This window comes from Leucopleurus acutus (genome assembly GCF_964270905.1).
Source record: "Leucopleurus acutus genome assembly, chromosome: 6".
Lineage (NCBI taxonomy): Eukaryota > Metazoa > Chordata > Mammalia > Artiodactyla > Delphinidae > Leucopleurus > Leucopleurus acutus.
This window is the reverse complement of record NC_139149.1, coordinates 49346903-49366457: the sequence shown is the minus strand read 5'-3', so window position 1 is coordinate 49366457 and position 19555 is coordinate 49346903. Positions and strand designations below refer to the sequence as shown.

Here is a 19555-nt window from a genome sequence, read left to right as displayed (position 1 = left end):
GAACCCCGTGCCCTCTCTGGGCTAGGTCCCCTTGCCTGCTCACGCGGGGTTGCGGGAACTGAGAGCAGAGGTCCCTTTCAGTTAAGGCCGACCATGGTCTCCCGCCGGGCGGCAGCAGGTCTGCAGCCTCAGGGCTCGGCATCGGATGCCAGGCGCTGGCTAGACGCTGCTCGGGCGGTCACACCCCTCCTGCGCGCCCAGCAGACATCCCGTGCCCGGCGCGCCCGTAGGGAGGTGCCTCTCGGGCGTCCCCCGGCCGGGACGCCACTGCCGGGGCCCGGCGCGCCTTCGCTCGCAGCTTGCCCGCGGCCCTTTATACCCAGCCGGACCGGCGCTCACTAATGTTTAACTCGGGGTTCAAACTTGGGAGCGCCGAGTGACTGCGCGCCCGGAGCTGCGGAGCCGCACGCGCGTCCGGGAGGCTCGCCTGACTTCTGCTTGCGCTCCCGCTCCGAAAAGCTTAGCTCTGAGGAGACGCCGACCATGAAGGTGAGTGAGTAGCTGGCCTCCCCCCACCCACCCGTCCCAACAGCCCCAGGGGCGAGTTGTAGGTGCCTTTTCACCGAACTCTCCCCAGATTGCCCCCAAAGCTTCCGGGTCGAAACCAGGGGCTCTCATTAGGCGGAAGCTTCAGGGCCAAGCTCTGACAGGTGAAGGGACGCCCCAGAGCTCTCGCCTGGCTCTCGGACCCGCGGGCTTTCTGCTAGAACCCAGGCACCGAGCCTTGGAGAACCTGGAGGGCCACCCGCAAATCGCACGCCTGAACCCTCACTTGGCTTCTGAGTTGTAGGCCTAGAGAAGCAAACAATTAAAGTGTCCAGAGGCCAAAAGTTCAAGGGAGACAGCTCTTGCAAGCTCCGACTCGCGCGCTCCAAACCCTCCCATCCCGCGGTGCCTCTCTCCCAGTGCGCGCCCGTCGGCAAACCCCGCTGCCTCGGGTGCAGCCCAGGCCCCGACCCTCTTACCCAGACCGGGGCCACGCGGCTGGCTCTAACTGGACGTGATCTGCCCGGCTTGCAGACACCGTGGAAGGTGCTCCTGGGACTGCTGGGGATCGCTGCGCTCGTCACCGTCATCACCGTGCCTGTGGTTCTGCTGAACAAAGGCAGTAAGTTTAAAACATTTGAAAAAGATAAGACAGTTGGAGACCGGGATCAGGTTCTATTTTACCACACCAAGGAGACCTAGAGATTTTGCTGGGGACTGGGTGGGATCGGTGTGCCAGGTCGTCGCTGAGGCTTTGCTGGCGTGGTCGCCGCTAGATTCGCTTCGTTGGTCTCCAGTGTTTAGGCTACGAGAGCCTTGCACCTGCCACGTCTTGTGTATGGCAAATACATACTTCCTGAAAATAAAGAGAAGTTTTAAGATTTCTTTATGTTAAATTTGAATTTAGTACCTTTTGAATGTAAATTAAAAAAAAAAAAACAACTTTCGTGGTTGTGATTTTCAAAGGAAAAAAGGCAGTGTTCAAAACTCCCAAACAGCAGTAAGGATGTCATAAGGGGAGGGAAAAAAAATAAGAAAGCAAGTCCCCAAATACAGTTTTGAGAAAAGATAGTGCTTGGGGAGCCCAGGGGGTTTTCCTTCAGGGATGATGGAAATCCATCAGTTGGAGAGTTGGGATGCCGGAAAATAACTATTTGACCACTTATAGAAGTAAGTATTTCAGAGTTAAATCATAAAGCTGGTATCCATGGTAATATTCAGAGGAGGTGGGATCAATGATGTTTGGTGGATTCTTTCATTTAAATCCACCTTGGTTCCTTTTAGCTTGCCTCACTGTTCCAGTTAAGTCCTAGCTCTTAATATAAAACATTCATATAATGAAATACACACCATTGGATGCAAACAAGTGAGAATAACTAGTTTGGGTCTCCACTGGCCCTACTTTCCTTTTAAATAGTAACTTTCATGTAAGTATTCACATTCTAGTCAACCAACTGAGGTGTGTTCTCTGATGGTCTAGTCAACCAGGAAATGTGTAGACAGTGCTTATATACTGAGGGGTCTTATCTAGATTTCAGGTGACCACTCAGAATTAGTTTGTAGAACCATCAAAAATCATGTTTGGCCGGCAATTTCAGGGCCAGGGCAAAGGTGCCAAAGGTTAAATAACTGAGTGTGTTGACCTACTGATAATGATTTTCAGTTACTTAAGACAGCCATGGTTACCGCCAGTTTAGACTATTAAATGGCAGGCATCTGTCCACTTTTTTGACTCTTTGTTGTGAATTGTTAAAATATAACTGCTTTCATAAAGTGGTACTTTGTATATTTAAACAACCACACACACAAAGCCTTCCTGTGGGAAAAGGACGGGTCACCCATACAATCAGTAAATATTCACATGACCTACATTATGTTCCAGGAACTGTGCTAGTTGCTGCAAATCCAAAGATTAAATTTTATAAATAAAGAGAGCCCCGACCTCAGGAAGTTTATAATCTAGTGGGAAACAGATACGCAAACAAATCAAAGTAACCTGGATAATCCATTCATCTCTAATATATTGCTGAGGCATCCTTGGAAGAAAGGGTAACAGTGTAATTATCAGAACTTCCCTTCGGAAAGTTGAAAGGAACACTAAACTTGGATAAATAAGCCACTGAAGATGGCAATGTAATTGGTTAGGGGCCTGGGTCATCTATCTGCCTTCCGTGGGGTTTGGTTAAGTTAACTACAGGGATTTAGTTTGGCTGGGTGGGGCATACAGACTTGGGAGGGGTTATCTTACCATTTCCCTTAAACCATACTTAGCCTCTTCTCCAAATGAAATTTGAACAAAGATTTCAAGGACATTCTCTTGACAGGGACTTCCAGAGAGGTTCACATGTCTAGGTCTAACTATTATTATGATTCAGTGAGAAAATTTAGGGAGGCTTAAGCAAACTTTCTCAGGGGTTAAAAGGATCACTTCTGGGAAAGTGTGGGAAGACTTCTCACAAGAGATTTTTTTTGTGTGTGGGGAGGCCTGAAAAGTTAGTATCAGTTCCTGGAGATAAGTTTTTCCAGAAAACGTGAATGAATTGTGAGTCATCATAGAGACACAAGATCACATCCTCTATCTGGGAACATAAGAGGACTCCCAGCAAGAGAGAAGTGTGGGCAGCAGGGCTTTAACCTGTAGATGATGGAGAACTCTAGCATGCCTGAACTGTGGGGCATGACAGTGGGAAGGTGGGCTGACATGGGGCAAGGCTGGAGAGGAAGCAAGGGAAGTATCCCAGGAGACTGATGGCACAGAGCAGCATTTGGAAGCTATAGAGCTACTCAGAAATGTGAATGATTAGACTTCCGTAATTGGAAACATAGGGAGTAAGGGGGTAGGGTGGCTAAGAAGGCCTCTTGGAATACTGGGTGGAGATGTGGTTTCACTGAGTGTTTTATTTTACTTACACAATAAGTTATTTCTCTTCTTGCATTTCTTAATAGGAATGTATGTATATTTGAGGAGAAAAGGGAAATTATCTTGCTTCAACTCCAGCCTTATCATAAGGAACAAAGATAAAAGCTCAGGAATGCAGTATTTTTGCTAAATCAGCAATACCATTCCTGGGCTGTGCCACAATGAGGGACAGTCTTTTTACAAAGGATCCACAGCCATCACCCAAGAAGTGTCCTTCATATTGTCGATCTAGGTTTTCAAGTCAAACAAAACCAGAAAGGAAGAGAGGAAGGGAGGTGGGAGAGAGGAAATATAAATGGAAAGGAAAGGAAAGGGGGGGGGGAAGAAGAGAAAGAAGGAAGGAGGAAAGGAAGAAAGATTTTGATAGAACAACAAAACAAAGTCTTAGATTGTGTGGAAAGCAAAGAAATAAAGAGCTAAGAAAAAAAGAGGAAGAAATGAGCAAACCCACGTTCATTCCCTGAGAGGTTGGTTTAAAGGTTAAGTGTTTCCGTATGAAAAGCTGACTTTAGCAGGACTCTGGACACACCCAGAGTAGAGAGAGAGAGAGAGACCGAGACAGAGAGAGATGGAGGTGTAAGCTTAATACTGTTAATGAATTGTTTTAGAATAAAAACTCCTCGAGGTCAGGAATTATGCATTTCACAAAGCAAAATTAAAAGTTCATCTCCTTCTGTATATATGATAAAGGATCGTATTTTGTTTTAAATCCCTCAAGTATCCTAGTAGAGAAGGATATTGCGTATTTGGACATTCAGTTTCTCAGAGAATCAGCAATAAAATGTATAAAAATAATTTACTCACATTGGAATTGTAGAAATCTTCTTGGCCTAGAGGCAATAAAACCTTCTCAGTCAGCATTTGTGATCCCTTTAATTCCCTCTTTACATCATATTATAGGCTGAGGTTTTTTTTTGTTTGTTTGTTTTTTGTGGTTCGCACGGGCCTCTCACCGCTGCGGCCTCTCCCATTGCAGAGCACAGGCTCCGGACGGGCAGGCTCAGCGGCCATGGCTCACGGGCCCAGCTGCTCCGCAGCATGTGGGATCTTCCCGGACTGGGGCACGAACCCGTGTCCCCTGTATCGGCAGGCGGACTCTCAACCACTGCGCCACCAGGGAAGCCCTGGGCTGAGTTTTTAAAATAACTGTCAAATAGTTTCATTATTGAGTTTTGTCATTTGTCAAGAGAGTTTTCTTATTGGGTTTTGTTATGGGACAGAGACATATCTGTTCTTCTTGTGTTCTTTCCACTGCTGTAGCAGTAAATTTCCTCAATACCTTCTTTCAGCACATAGGAAATTTGACTGCTCAGCCATCCACCAGTAATAAAAGAAAACCCAAATGTGAAGGAGACAGGAATAATCAGAGAAAGAAAAGATAACATCTATGAAGTTTGCCTGAGGAAGTCCAGGATCTATTCCAGGTTTAAAAGCACAGAAATGAGCCTGAATGAAAGCTTTGTATATTTCAGAGGCCAGGTTCTAAACAGAGAGCCCTGAAAAAGCTCGAGTTGACTCCAGCTCGCTCAGTTATCAAGCTTTGCCGAGTGCTCCTGAGGTCAGTGGGTTGGTCTTTTTCAGGCCAGCTATTTTGGCTTTTGGTGCCCCAGCTATAGCATATCCTTAAATTTCTCTATCTTAGACATCTTGCCTCTCATCTTAAAAGGGATCAGAGAGAAAAAGGGAAGACTCTTTGCCCAACTGATGCTTAGAGAAAAATGACATCAAGAGACTGGCTAGAGCTGGATCAGTGTACTTGAAATTTTAAGACTTAACAAAGTGCTGAGCCTAAGGAATGTAACTGTAAGTACCTGCAGGACCCCCTTCCTTGAGGAAGAGAAGGCACAAAGATGTAATAATAACCAACACGGATTCACTCTGTGCCAGGTATTGGGCTGAGGGCTTTCAATACACTTCTCCTTTGATCCTTATAACAACCCTTGAGAGAGGTTATTATCTCCACTTTTACAGAAGATTTACAGAAACCTTGAGAGGGTGCTTTAGCTATTTATTACTGCATAATGAATTGTTCTCAGACTTAAAACAACAAATATGTGTTATCTCACAGTCTCTATGGGTCAGGAATTTGTCAGAGGCTTAGCTGGCTGTTTCTGGCTGAAGGTCCCTCATGCTGCTTCAGTCAAGATATCATCTGAAGGCTTGACTAGGGCTGGGGGATCTCCTTCCAAGCTCTCTCACGTGGCTGTTAGCCAGAGGCCTCAGTCCCCCGTAAAGGATGGGTTTTTCCAAAGGGTGCCAGGGCAGCTGTCTTCCCTTAGAATGAAGGATAGAAGACAGCAACTGAGTACGGAGCCTCAGAGCTTTTTTGACCTAGCCTCAGAGGTGATGTGCTATCACTTCTGCTGTATTCTACTGGTCACACAAAGCAACCCTGATGCAAAGTGAGAGGGCGTTACACAAGGGCATGAATATTGGGGTGGAGATCATTGGGGCCATCTTGGAGGCTGGCTACCAAAGTTAAGGAACTTGTTCAAAGTTTCACAGAGTTGGCGTTTCACGCTCAGGCACCGTGCCTCTAGAGCTGGTACTTTGTGATCAGGTATAAAGTTAATGTGGCCATATTAGCATAAATGTTACAACTTCTTCTTTATATGACTATATTTAATTTCATGACTGCTAATCCCTGGGTGCCAGTGTTCTGGGGAAAAGTGCCTGCTGCTGCCTCTATTCCTACACAGAGCTGTAGAGGAGCAACAACTTCCAGCCCAGGACTGACATCCCACTCTTTTGACTGGTCTTATTAAGTGTTTTCAGTGGCAGTAGTAGATCCAGATTGAGTACTTGCACTGGATTACACTTGTTTTGTTTCCAGTGTATACTGTGTTATTTCATCTGATCCTCACAAAACAATCCACGTCAGAGGAGGTATTAATTTCCTGACTTGTTACCCTTAAGAAACTGAGGTATAAAAGTTTAGTGCTTTGTGAGGAAGTACTAGAACTTGGGAATTCAAATCTTGTAACTTCTAGCGTTCCCTGAGTCTGCTGGTTTCCATGAATAACTGTTTTAGAGAAATGCTTTGGTGGAAACTTTTGTAACTTAAAGATTAATCGGGTTTCCCTGGTGGCGCAGTGGTTGAGAATCTGCCTGCTAATGCAGGGGACACGGGTTTGAGCCCTGGTCTGGAAGGATCCCACATGCCGCGGAGCCACTAGACCCGTGAGCCACAACTACTGAGCCTGCGTGTCTGGAGCCTGTGCTCCTCAACAAGAGAGGCCGCGATAGTGAGAGGCCCGCGCACCGCGATGAAGAGTGGCCCCCGCTTGCCACAACTGGAGAAAGCCCTCGCACAGAAACGAAGACCCAACACAGCAAAAATAAATTAATTAATTAATAAACTCCTACCCCCAACATCTTATAAAAATAAAGGAACCTATTAAAAAAAAAGATTAATCACTGCTTTGTGGCTTGATGCTAACCCTTGCATTATTGTAAATCAATTATCTTGTAAATATTTTCACCTTTAGTCTTCACAGGTCCATTATGACTTCCCCAAAAGGGCGTGTCTCTCAGAGAGCAAACTGAAACCACAAAATTAGCACTTCTGTGTTAGCTGTTTTATTTTTGCAGTTTTGTATGGTACTTCAAAATTATAACTTCCTAGGAGATTTCTTCAAACTTAATGATAAACCGTTTGCTTTCGTTAACTGTCCACATTAATGAGCACATTTCTTCATTATTTGGTCCACTGGGGAAGCAAGTAGACCCATGAGCTTAGGTCACGTGTTTCAGCATCTAAGGCCCAGGAAGCCAAGGTAATTTAAGGCAGAGCCAAAGCCAGCAGGGACTTTGTTCCCAGCAACCTGAGGGCCAAGGTGGCTTACGATGTGCAACAGAGAAAGAAGGGCAAGGGGGGGTGAATACTAAGTGGGTAACACCACCCACCCCTTCCCTGACTTAACTGTGGGTCCCACCAAACTGGCTGGGTGGCCCCTGCATCCTTAACACCATCTCTGTGGGGCTGGGACCCCATCTTCTTATTTTCCTCAGTTGTTTTAAAGCCAGACCTGCTCAGGTCCATGAATATCATGGATGGCTCCCATTTCCCTATTATTTTCCTTTATTCTTTTATTCCAGGCAGGAAACTCTTGTTGTATGAGATTTAAAGCCTTTGAAGGGCTAAGGCCAGAGGCGATATTTGTGAACTCTCCTGTGTGTACTGAATGCTTACTGCATGGCAGCTGTTGTTGCAGGTACAAGGGATGAGGCTCTAAACAGTAGAGGCAAAGAGCCTGCTCCCACAGGCCTTTACAGTCCTGGGGCGGGCAGATAGTAGGCAAGCTGAGTACTGTCTGAGTACTTTCAGACAGTGATACAGGCTAGGACAAAAATAAAGTGTGGTCAAGAGGATGGAGGGACACAAGAAGGAGTTTCTCTGTTTCAAGCATGAGTGTGGCATGATCTTGTTTCTCCTTCTAAAATGCCTCTGACTCTGGTATAGATAATGGTGGAGGGTGGGAAGTGGATTATCCAGGTGAGAGATGATGCCAGCTTGGACAGGGTGTTAGCACAGGAAGGAGCAGAGATAAGGATGACTCCTTGAACAGTCGGCTGGCTAGCCCAAGTGGAGACCTTTTTCTTGCCCTCATGGCTCTATCCTTCCCAGAAGAGCTAATCTGCAGTGGTCCCTCCAGTTACCTCATCCTACTGGACACACTTCCTCTTTCCAAGGCAGGTCTCGGGGAGGGCCTTCTACATCATGCACCCAGCATGTCAGCAGAAGGTAATTCTCTAATTCAGCAAATATTTATTGAACATTTTCTACGTTAGGCACTTTGTTGGTCCCTGGAAATATAAAAACAATACACATGGCCCTTGCCCTCAAATAATTCTTAATCTTAAAGGAAACATAAACATGAACTATAATAAAAAGAGCTAAGTGTCCTTCTAGTAAATGATCAAAGTGCTGTGGAAGCTCTAAAGAGAACATGATAAATGCTGCCCAGGGAAGTTCATATATGGAAACCAACCAAGCTTAAAGGGTTAATAATTAATGGGCCTGAATACAACCTTTCCGATCTCGGAGCCATCAGACTGGCTCCCAGGCACGCAGTTCACCTACATGTTTAGCCCTCAACAGTTTACAGCCCCGACCCCCGATTCTGTATGCAGTTTACGTCAGAGAGAATACTTTTGGCTGCACGTAACAGAATACCTGGCCCAAAGTTGTTTAAACTATAGACTCTTATTGTTAACATCCGTAATTGGAAGTGCAGAGGTAGGGCAGTTCTAGAGTTTGTTAACGCAGTGGTCCCACAGCTTCCTCCAGCGCCCAGAGTCTCTGCGTCTTTCAGCTCTGCTGGTCTCACACTGTTACTTTCGTTCTCAAGCTTGTCCTCTCAGGTCGAGCATGACTGCTGCTGCAATGCCTCATTTGTCACACAGCCATTTCACAAGGCGGGGAGGATGCTGTTCCTCATTCATAGTCTGTTCTATCAGGGAGGAAAACTACTTCCACAAGTTCCCTGGCCCAAGGCAGACTTTCCCTCGTGTCTCCTTGGCCAGATTTGGGTCATTTGTCTATTCTAAACCCATCTCTGGCAAGGGGAAAGGATTACCAAGCTTGGACTAGATTAACCAAGACTCACCTTTCTGGGACCAGGAGGGAGGTCCTTCCTCAGCCCTTGGAAGGGGAAAGGGAATTACCTAAGTTGAACTGGAGATTCTAAAAGGAAGAGATGGGAGGTCTATGCAAGTGTATCAGATAGTTTATGATTGCTCATTTTTCATTACATTGGAAAAATTTAATTTACTAGCAAAAGAAAATAGATGTCAAGCCAGCTCTGATCTCCAAAGAATCCAATCATATAACTCTCTCTCTCTCTTCTCACTTTCCTCCCTAACCAAACGAGTTTATTGTAAAGCAGGGTGTTTTGACGCTGCCTTTTTGATCCTGAAGGCATTTTGAGCCCAGCACTTGCTTTCTGTTGTTATCCAAAATGATTGAGAATAGGGAAGAATTGGGTTTGCAACATTTAAGATACAAATCTGAGAAAATGGAGGGGGTCAGAAACATCTGAGGGAAACTACTCTCAATTTTCTCATATAAACTGTTGTATTTTATCCAATTCATAATGGGAAAATGTGGCAGAAACAGTTAACATAAAACAGTCAACGTAAAGAAGTTTAAAAATACATGGTAAAAGTTAGACCTGTAAAAATTGACCCAGGAAAGTAGCATTTGAAATAATCTACCTGGTAATCATTTCATTAAGATGAAAATGGTTTGACTGGACTGAAAAGAAAATCCTGAACTCTAAAAGAATCAAGCAGCCCCTTCGTACTAGCTGGTGATCCCCACGCCCCGACCCCTACCCCGTGCTCCCCCGCTGCTCCCTCACGTACTCATGTGTCTCCTCTCCCCAGGCCTCCAGCACCTCCCCACGGTCATTCTCAGCTTATAGCCAACCTTGCTTGATTGGGGGAGAAAACTAAGGCTATTAGGAGAGAAGGTCCTCAATTCCCACCAGCCCCCTCTCAGCACCTGCCCAAGGCCAAACCCTTCTTTGTACACTGACCTCATCCTCTTTCACTTACTAAGAGATGTGGCTGCAGCTATTTCCTCTGCCCACTGCACTGTCATTTCCCCCTCTCTATATAAATAAGCTGTAAATCTCTCACATCCTGAAAGAAAGGGAGGGAGGGAAGGAGGGAGGGAGGGAAGGAGGGAGAGAGGAAGATCCTCTCTGTACCCCACATCCCTGCCCACCTCCCAGTCCCTTGCCCTGCTCCCTTTACCAAAAAACTCCTGGAAGAGTTTTCTATTTTCTTTGTCTGCTCTTCCTCTCCCGCTCCCTCTTAAACTCACTGGCATGAGGTTTATCCTCACCCGTCACTAAAATGTTTGGCTCTGCTCGCGTCAAAGTCCCTAACCTCTGTGTTGCTGAGTCCAGAGCTCAGTTCTCCCTCTGAGTCTCCCATTCCCTGTCAGTTGATCATGCTTCTTCTCCCCTCCTGTGTGTGTTTCCACTCTCTCCTAGATTTTTTCCTTCTGCACCTCCACATGCTCCCTCCCATTCTCTGTAGGGGCTCCTCCTCCTGTCTGACTTCTATTTTTAACATCTTTATTGGAGTATAATTGCTTTACAATGGTGTGTTAGTTTCTGCTTTATAACAAAGTGAATCAGCTATACATATACATATATCCCCATATCTCCTCCCTCTTGCATCTCCCTCCCACCCCTCTAGGGGGTCACAAAGCACTGACCTGATCTCCCTGTGCTATGCAGTTGCTTCCCACTAGCTATCTATTTTACATTTGGTAGTGTACATATGTCCATGCCACTCTCTCACTTCGTCCCAGCTTACCCTTCCCCCTCCCTGTGTCGTGTCTGACTTCTGACCTTGGACTCCAAGGCTTCATCCTAGAACCTCTTCCTTCTTTCCCCCAGGTGATCTCATCTACTCCCGTGGCCTTAAACACCATCTATAACCTGACAACAACACCCAAATTTAGATCTCCAGACCAGACCTCTTTCCTGAACTCTACATGCATATGTGCAACTATTAAGTGGACATCTCCATTTTGATGCTATTAGCATCTCAAAGTAACATCTCCCAAAACTTTTTAATCCCCTCAAACTTATTCCTCCCTTAATACATCTGGTCTCAGCAAATAGCAATTCATTTGTTTTTCAGTTACTGAGGCCAAAATTCATACAGTTCTCAACTCCTCTCCCTTGTTCACACTCAACATCCAATCGGTCAGCAAATCCTATCACTTCTACCTTCATATTCTTTCAGAATTTGGCCATATCTCAGCACCTCCACTACTACCACCCTAGTCCAAGACGCCATCACCTTTCACCTGCAATATTGCAAAAATCTCCCTATTTCTCTTCTTACTCCCTGCAGTGTATTCTCAGTACAGCTGGCAAGATAACTGTGATAGACAGAATTCTAAACTTATTCCCCAGATTTCCTCCCTGCCCCGTGTGCTAATCTCTACCTAATCTCTGAGATTGTAGATATAATGGATTTTATCCTGGTGGTTAGGTGACGTTATATGATGGCATAATCAGCTTTAAGAAAGGAAGATGACCTGGGTGAGCCTGATCTAATCACATGAGCCCTTAAAAAGCAGAGTTTCTCTAGCACTTAACCGTGACACTTAACCTCCTAACATAAGGCATTATTTATTTACTGTTTGCTCCTATGTCTCCCCCCCATTAGAATGTAAGCTTCATGAGGGCAAGAATTTTTTATGTTTTGTTCACTCATATCTCTAGTGCTCAGAACATTGAAGAACAGAGTGGGTGCTTTCCTAGAGCTGTCGTAACAAATAGCATACACTGAGTGGCTTAAAACAACAAAAATTTATTCTTCCACAGTTATGAATCCCAGAAGTCCAAAATCAAGGTGTCGTCAGGGCCACGCTCCCTCTGAAGACTCCAGGGAAGAATCCTTCTTTGCTTCCTCCAGCTTCTGGTGGTTACTGGCAACCACCTTGACTTGTAGCTTTATGACTCCAATTTCTCCTTTCATTGTCACATAGCCTTCTTCCCCTTCTGTCTCCACATGGTCCTCTTCATTTTCCAAGTCACAAAAGCATATCTTTGCATGACCTTCTTATAAGGACACTCCCTAATCCCGTACGACCTCATCTTAACTAATTACATCTACAAAACCCCTATTTCCAAATAAGGTCACTTTCTGAGGTTCCCAGTGGACATGAATTTTGCGGGGTGGGGAAACTATTCAACCCAGTACAGCTTGACAAACATTTGGTGAATTAAAGAAATTATCTTAGAGCTCATGTAAAAACATATTTTTGATGAACCTTTTTTAATGTTACTTTAATTCTGATTAAAATTCTTATATTCCTAACTATGGGGTCAAGTCATCCACTACTAGATCACGCATACCTATTCGTAGAGTATAGTGCCAGCAGCTGTTTGATAAAATAAATTCATCCTTTCAGCTTATTTACAGACCAGTGGAGACATGACTGTTCAGATTAAATATTTACCTAATGACAGAAGATTACTTGATTAATTGGCAAACTATATGGTATAGAAAATAAGCATCGAAGAAGATGTTGTTGTAGCAAAGTGTAGTGTACGGAGTGAGGGGTAGTTCCAGAGGCATGAGGAGGGACCATGAAAAACTGAAGGCCACAGATGCCGATTGTTTATTTGAGAAGTAGGCTGATCAATACAAGAAGAGAAATGGGAAGATGGCTGCCAGAGCCCACAGGGTCAGTAAGTATTTATTTGATATGGGTACACCCTGTGCATGCTTATGGACGAAATGAAGATACTGAGAAGAGATGGAGATGGAGGGAGAAGAGATGAAACAGAGCCCCTAAGAAATCAAGAGGACCAGGATCTGAGGCCCGGGGCAGGTCCGCTTCTGCCTCCGAGTGCTGAGGGAAGGGTTAAAGAGTGGAGGAAGGGACAGACAGAAGTGGAAAGCAGAGTAACAAACAAGCCCCTGTGGTGGCTCTAAAGGAGGAACCGCTGAATCTTTTCATCGGACAAGTTCCCACTCTTTTGAAAATGTGTACTGCAGGGCCTGAGTTATTCAAGATTTTATGTTTAAGATCTAGGAAACATGAAAAAAAAAAAGGTGTGGGGGGAGAAAAGAAACCTATTATAAAGCTTGCATGGCTACTTTTTATGTGTAGGGAAAAGATGATGAGAGTTACCAGTTGTACCATGGAAGAGAGGAGGAGGGGAGTACAACCTTCTTTCTCAGAAAGTGTCACAGAGTTGCCATCCTTAATAACACTCCAGAGAGAAAATTCTAGGGTTTTCAGAAAGAATTGATGCCCCTCTGACTTCGGAACACTAGAACAAATTATGTTCTAATGTAACCTACCAACTGTCCCAGGTCCAAATGATACTACCAAGCTGCCTGTTTAGATTATTTGCCAAGATGGAATCCAGACACTTCCAGAAAGTCTAATCCATCTATGCTAACTCACAAAAACTGCCAACAAGCATTTACCATGTACCTCACTCTGCTGCATACTTAGGTTGTTCAGAGCAGTGGTTATAACCACAGGCTTCAGAACCCTATGGCCTAGGGCTTACTAGTCATGAGACTTGAGTCTGGTTACTATCTGCATCTCAGTTTCCTTACCTGTAAAATTGGGATGAAAATAAGTTAATAAGTGTACAATGCCTAGAATAGCCCAGCACATTGGAAGGTCTCTATACGTATCTGTCATGACTACTTTTTATATATTTTTAATTAAAAAACATTTTGTTAACAGTCCCAGAGACAGGCATTATAATAATACTTGTTTCACACTCCTGAAAGTTCTGCTGGGTGAATGCTGGAAAGGGCAATTTCTATGGCAGTTTTGTTTTCCAGTGATCATTTTCCTCACCTCCTGGCAGACAAACAGTTGTCTCAGAGAGTAGCCTTGTTGATAATGCCTGTAAATCTTTCTGGAAAGTTCTTCAGTGACTTGGTATTAGAGCTTTCAGCTTCCCCAAATGCTGATGTTCTCTAATCAGTTTTCTTTCCAAACTAATCATTTCTAGCTTGCACTGTGACCTCCCAGTGATGTCTCATTACAACTACTACTGCTAAAAACCAGCCCTTTGCTAAAATAGTTGCTTGTTTCACGGGCCTGTGGGTCATTTATTTATACAGTTAAGACGTTTCCACCTTTCAGCTGTTTCTCATCCCCTTGGATTACACTGGCTTAATGTCAGTGGACATAGTGGGGTGTAAAAGCCTTGTCAATAGTAATTATGGCCACTGTTATCCAGTCCTGATTATTTCCAGAAGAGTCCTAACGAGGGGTGAGGGAGTAACTATAATCAGAAAAAAAAAATAGAGCAGGGCTTCCCTGGTGGCGCAGTGGTTGAGAGTCCGCCTGCCGATGCACGGGACACGGGTTCGTGCCCCGGTCCGGGAAGATCCCACATGCCGCGGAGCGGCTGGGCCCGTGAGCCATGGCCGCTGAGCCTGCGCGTCCGGAGCCTGTGCTCCGCAACGGGAGAGGCCACAACAGTGAGAGGCCCGTGTACCGGAAAAAAAAAAAAAAAAAAAAAAATAGGGCAATTTCCATTTCAAAAAGGAATAAAGCCATCCTGATGCCCTGTTTAGTGCTGGCTTCGTATATGCTCTGAACCTCCTGGCTCTTCACTGGGGTGAGGGCAGGGTGAACTGGATTTAGTTCAGGCAGTCCCTTTGGCCTTGCATTTCTTCACCAGTGGCCGTAGACATCTTCGTCTTGACCTGAAGTTTGAGACATGAATATTCTGCCCACTTTCACTTCTCTGCCGTATATATTGGAATCTTATGTTGATATTCATATTGTTTCAAGGCAGTTAGAATTTCAGTCTCAGCATCGGTCTTTCAAACTGGTCTTGGGAGCTTTTTGTTTTCGTGTTGCTGACCATTCTGAGGAATGTTTAGGTGGGGTCGTCAAGCTACAGTCAGGGCTGGCTGCTTAATTTTGTAAATTAAGTTTTATTCGGAATACAGCCTTTTCTATTCATTTAGATGTTGTCTGTGGCTGTTTTCAGGCTACAATGGCCAACTTTAGGAGTTGCAAAGCTAAAATATTTACCATCTGGCCCTATAAGAAAAAGTTTGCCAACCCCAGGTCTAGATATTGTTATCTTACAGCCGAAAGAGACCTTCTTATTTTACAGGTAAGTTGTGTAAATCCTCACAGAGACGTGATGAACACTGAAATCGCACTAGATGTTTCAGCAGAGAAATTTGATATAAAAATTGGTTACACAAATTAAAGAGCAAAAGAAAAAATTATGAGGTAAGTGAGAGACAGGAGCTGTAGGAAGAAGCTATCTCTAGGGTTTGGGAAAAAGGAGAAGAGGGACATAGAAGTTCTGGGCTCTAAGCTCCAAGGTGTGTGAGGCATGCAACTGAGAGGCAGGATGCAACAGGTTCAGGTATAAAAAGAAAAGCAGGAGACTGGGAGAGGTGCTCCCTCGGGGCACCTGCTGACAGGACCAGCAAGATAAAGGGAGTCCCTCCTCCTGTCCTACTGACTACACTCCTCTGTGTTTCCCTATCGGCAGGACCTAACAGGAAGCCTACAGAGGAAGGGGTCTGGGAAACACAGCTGTAGACCCCCTTCCCAGCACTACTGAGCAAAGGATAGAAGTGTGTGTTTGAGCTGATAGACAACAGGTAAATTACGGTCACAGGCGTAGAGAAGTGAGAATGCCTGGTGACAGCGAGTGGAAGGCTGGAGCCTGAGGCTCCTGTCCTCACTCTATTTAGACCCAGCTGGCCCAGTGCACTGCTTTCCTACTTACCAGGCTCTTGGAGTTCACGACGCTCACATTTAGAGCTGTGTTCCCGTGTTTGTGCTCTCCTGTTTATGTTGTCTGGCTTTTATCTTTTCATTTGACAAATATTTATGCCTTCTACAGCCAGGCACCATCTAGGCCGTGCTGAGATAACTAGCAAACAAAACGTAACAAAACACGATCCTCCTGGAGCTCACAGACAGTCAAGAGAGGCAGATGATAAACAAGTAAAAACTAGAGTACGTTAGATGGCATCACTGCTGAGGAAAAAAAAGTCAAGCCAGGAAGGGCGATACAAAGAGAATTTCTTAACCATGGGGTTGTAAATGTTAGTCCAGGAAAGGAAGGTGACATTTAAATAAAGACCTAAAGGAGGTAGGGAACAAGCTTTGGGCACATCGGAGGGGAAGAATATTCCAGGCAGAGGGTGTAGCAAATTCAAAGTCTCTGAGGCAGAAGTGGGCCCAGTGTGTCTGAGGAAGAGCGGGGAGGCCAGAGCAGATGGAGTGGAGGGCAAAGAGGAGAAGGAGGGCGGAGTCACGACACGGACAACCCCTCGTTGTTTCCTTTTTTCCAAATGTTTGCTGTTCCGGAAAATGTGCATGGTACCAGTTGGTTGGCCTTTCAGAGTAGACCTTTGAAAATATAGCGATTACATCCCTAACAAAAGTTTGGTCATCTGACACTCTGATCTTTGAGTAAATGCTTAGAGCACACAGCCCCAGGTTCAAGGGCTCCAGCTCAATGGCAATGCATTTATCAGATGCACTTGATGTCCCTGGGATGTTTCTCTTATTGAGAAGGGAAATCTGGTGATAGTGATTATATTTTAATGTCTCCTGTGTATAGTAATCAGAGAAGTATCACTTTTCACAATTCCTCTAATTCCTCTCAAGTCCAACATGTTCCCTCCATGTGAACGCTGTGGATGGTATTAAACTTGTCGAAGGAGGAAGTGATGCTCGTCAGTACTTAGCAAATGATTCAATTGTACTTATCCTAGATGCTTTCTCAACGTGATGCTCTTATGCTTTCCTGTTAGGATCGTTTGGGATTTGAACACAGTGAAAGTTAATTAGCTATCATTTTATTGCAGTGAAATTCCTCATCTCAGCAGCACTGCTAGGTACTCCAAGGGAGAGACTCTTTCATCTTTGTATCCTGATTGCCTAGCACATGCTTGGAACAAAATAATAATAAATAGTTTGACCTATCTGGAGGGCTTCCTAAATTTTAAATCCTGAGCTAAGAACTTTGCATACATTATCTCATTTCATCATGGCAGATCCCTAGGGGCTAGATAGTGCTATTATTATCATTTTATAGATTACAAAGTTGAGGTTTTGAAAGATTCAGTAACTTTCCTAAGGCTCCCGTGCAAGAATTAGGCCTGGGTTCAAATTTAGGCTCTCTGATTTCAAAGCCACCAGGGACCCAACCCCTTATTGGTATTTGTTGAATCATTGGTGATGGGTAGCAGCCCGCGTGCGCTGCTGGAGAATAAAGGATGTGAGCAACTTTCCAGTCAGTTTCTTCTCTGCCTTCTTGATTTCTCTTCCTCTGTCCCAATGTCAAGGCTGCTATTTTGCTAGAGCAAATTGTAAAGTAACACTCATTTTATTTCCTTAGCATCAATATAAAATATTAACTGATTAGCATATGGAACACAAGAACTCTATAACCAGATATCTATTTCCCATGTTTAACAACTTTATGAGTTTATGAGCTATAAACAGCACTTCTCCTTTTAGTTGTATTTCATTAGCCATTTATTTCCCCAAACAGTTTCTCTTTCTGAGGTAGAAATATTTTATATCACAGTTTCATACAGACCAAAAAAGGTTATTATTAATGAATATAAGAAAATTCAAAATATCCTGTAATCATAAAATAACCATCGGTTAAAGCAAGACTATTCTGTGGAACGACACCACTCTCTTACTTAGAATTCTGGAATTCCTTTTATTCAGAAAAGAGTTTGATCCTACAACCAGGGCTCATTAAGAGACCATACACTTTGATGAGAAATTATTGTTAAGTTGAACCATTTTAAAAGCTGTTATTCTGCCATTTTTGATTGATAAAAATGGCATTTTCATATGGTTCAACCTAATAGTTGGTCTCAGCAAAACAGTAAAGTATAAAGCTGTTAACCGTTTTTTGATTTTTAAATTCAAGGAGACATGAATCTAGGAGTTTCTGTGGAAACTGATGGGTAACATATGATTAGCTGCTCTGCTTGGCTAGCATAATGCTTTAAACTGATAAGTCAAATAAACGATATGTCCCAGGCCCACCAGGAAGACCACACTAGCAGCCCAAGACCTTCATCTGTTGTTGCACGGGTGCCCTGTCAGGGAGCAATCAGACAAGGAAAGGGAAGTGTGGGCGTGTCCTCTGATGTTTGACAGAATAGGTTGTAACTTGGCAGTAAACTATGAACTTGCTAAAGGTCAAAACCTGGACTTGGCACTCACGTCTCACAGAACTCGCTTATCTAGATATTTCGAAAGCATCTTCCAGTTTGCGCTGCTTTTCAAATGACAAGGCAAAAAACAAGGAACATTTGTTGCTCTGCTTGTTCCAGTTTTGCAGTGGTGTTTGGGGTCTGGGGAGCCAGGATAGGGAACCCGGTTTGAAGGTCGTTGTAAAGGAGCTGAGAGAGGGTAACACAAGCCAAGGGTGGCCCGGGCCGTGCACCCATGTCCTGGGCCATAGCAGGAACACGGCCTGGCATCAGTATGGATATCTGAACATCAGCAGATGGATCGAAATCACGCTGAGCCCATTATGAGCAGAAGGGAGTCTGAATCTGGCAGAGATGATGGGTTTAGAAAGGCTGAGGCCTGATGAGAGGATGAGCCCAGTGACATCTGAGGCGAAGAGGCAGGAGAGGTAAGTGCCCAGCAAGGAAGAGCGGCATGAAGGGCAGCAGGTGACCTCACAGGGGATTTTTGTCTCCGTTATTTTATTATTCCAGATTGAAGTGTGTTGTCCTTTAAAACCTGGGCAAATACCCTCATGTGAGATAGCACTGTATCTGATCTATATTGTAGGTATGCAGTTCATTCTCACAAAATCAAGAGTCAGTGATAGACACTTTATGTTGATATGTCTGTCTTGTTATAGATATGTATGTCTTAGTATGTGTGGACTGCTGTTATAAAGATAGCAGAGATTGGGTGACTTAAACAACAAACATTTATTTCTCACGGTTCTGGAAGCTGGAAGTCCAAGATCAAGATGCCAGCAGATTCGGTGTTTAGTGTCTGGTGAGGACCCATTTCCTGTGTCCTCACATAGCAGAACTGGGGAGAGAGCTTTCTGGAGTCACTTTCTAAAGGGAACTAAACCCACTCATGAGGATTAGTACTCATGATCGAATTACCTACCAAGGGCTCCCCCTCCTAATACCATCATATGGCGGTTACGATTTCAACATGTGAATTTTGAGGGGACACAGACATTCAGTTGGTTGTAATATATGCGTGTGTGTATAAATTGATCTATTTCTATTTACAGATCTATCTAAACATCTACATCAACAGATAATATTAGGATTGTGAATGTTTCTTACCACTGATACCTTGATTTGTACTAATTTGGGGATGTGTTTTATGTTCATTTTAGACTAATAGCTCTTGATAGCAGGGTATTTATCCTCAACAATGATACTCACTTTATAACTATTTTTATATAATAGGATGATTGGATGAATACAAACAACTGAGGGTGTTTAATGAACAAATCCAGATTTGTAATTTTGTAGTCCAACATGAGTTTCAAATATTATTTTCTGTAGCACAAGGCTTTACTTCTTCTTTAAAGGTTAAACTCAAGGACTGGCTTTACTCACTTGCTATATTTTTGCTAACAAACACAAATATCTTAT

The 19555-nt window shown here is 44.1% G+C and overlaps 1 protein-coding gene across 5 annotated transcripts in view; it reads left to right on the top strand.

Annotated features, from left to right (window-relative positions):
* The first annotated feature begins 362 nt into the window (after positions 1 to 362).
* The window catches only part of DPP4 (dipeptidyl peptidase 4), a 77052-nt gene continuing 57859 nt past the window's right edge, over positions 363 to 19555 (top strand). For 2 of the 5 annotated variants that reach the window (XM_082841787.1, XM_082841786.1), the window contains exons 1-2: positions 394 to 489; positions 1021 to 1108. In XM_082841787.1, coding sequence (XP_082697913.1) covers positions 484 to 489; positions 1021 to 1108 — 94 coding nt within the window. In that variant the 5' untranslated portion in view covers positions 394 to 483. Of the gene's footprint in view, positions 490 to 1020; positions 1109 to 18125; positions 18559 to 19555 lie in introns of those variants that run through there. The other 3 variants (XM_082841789.1, XM_082841790.1, XM_082841788.1) reach the window with 2 other exon arrangements.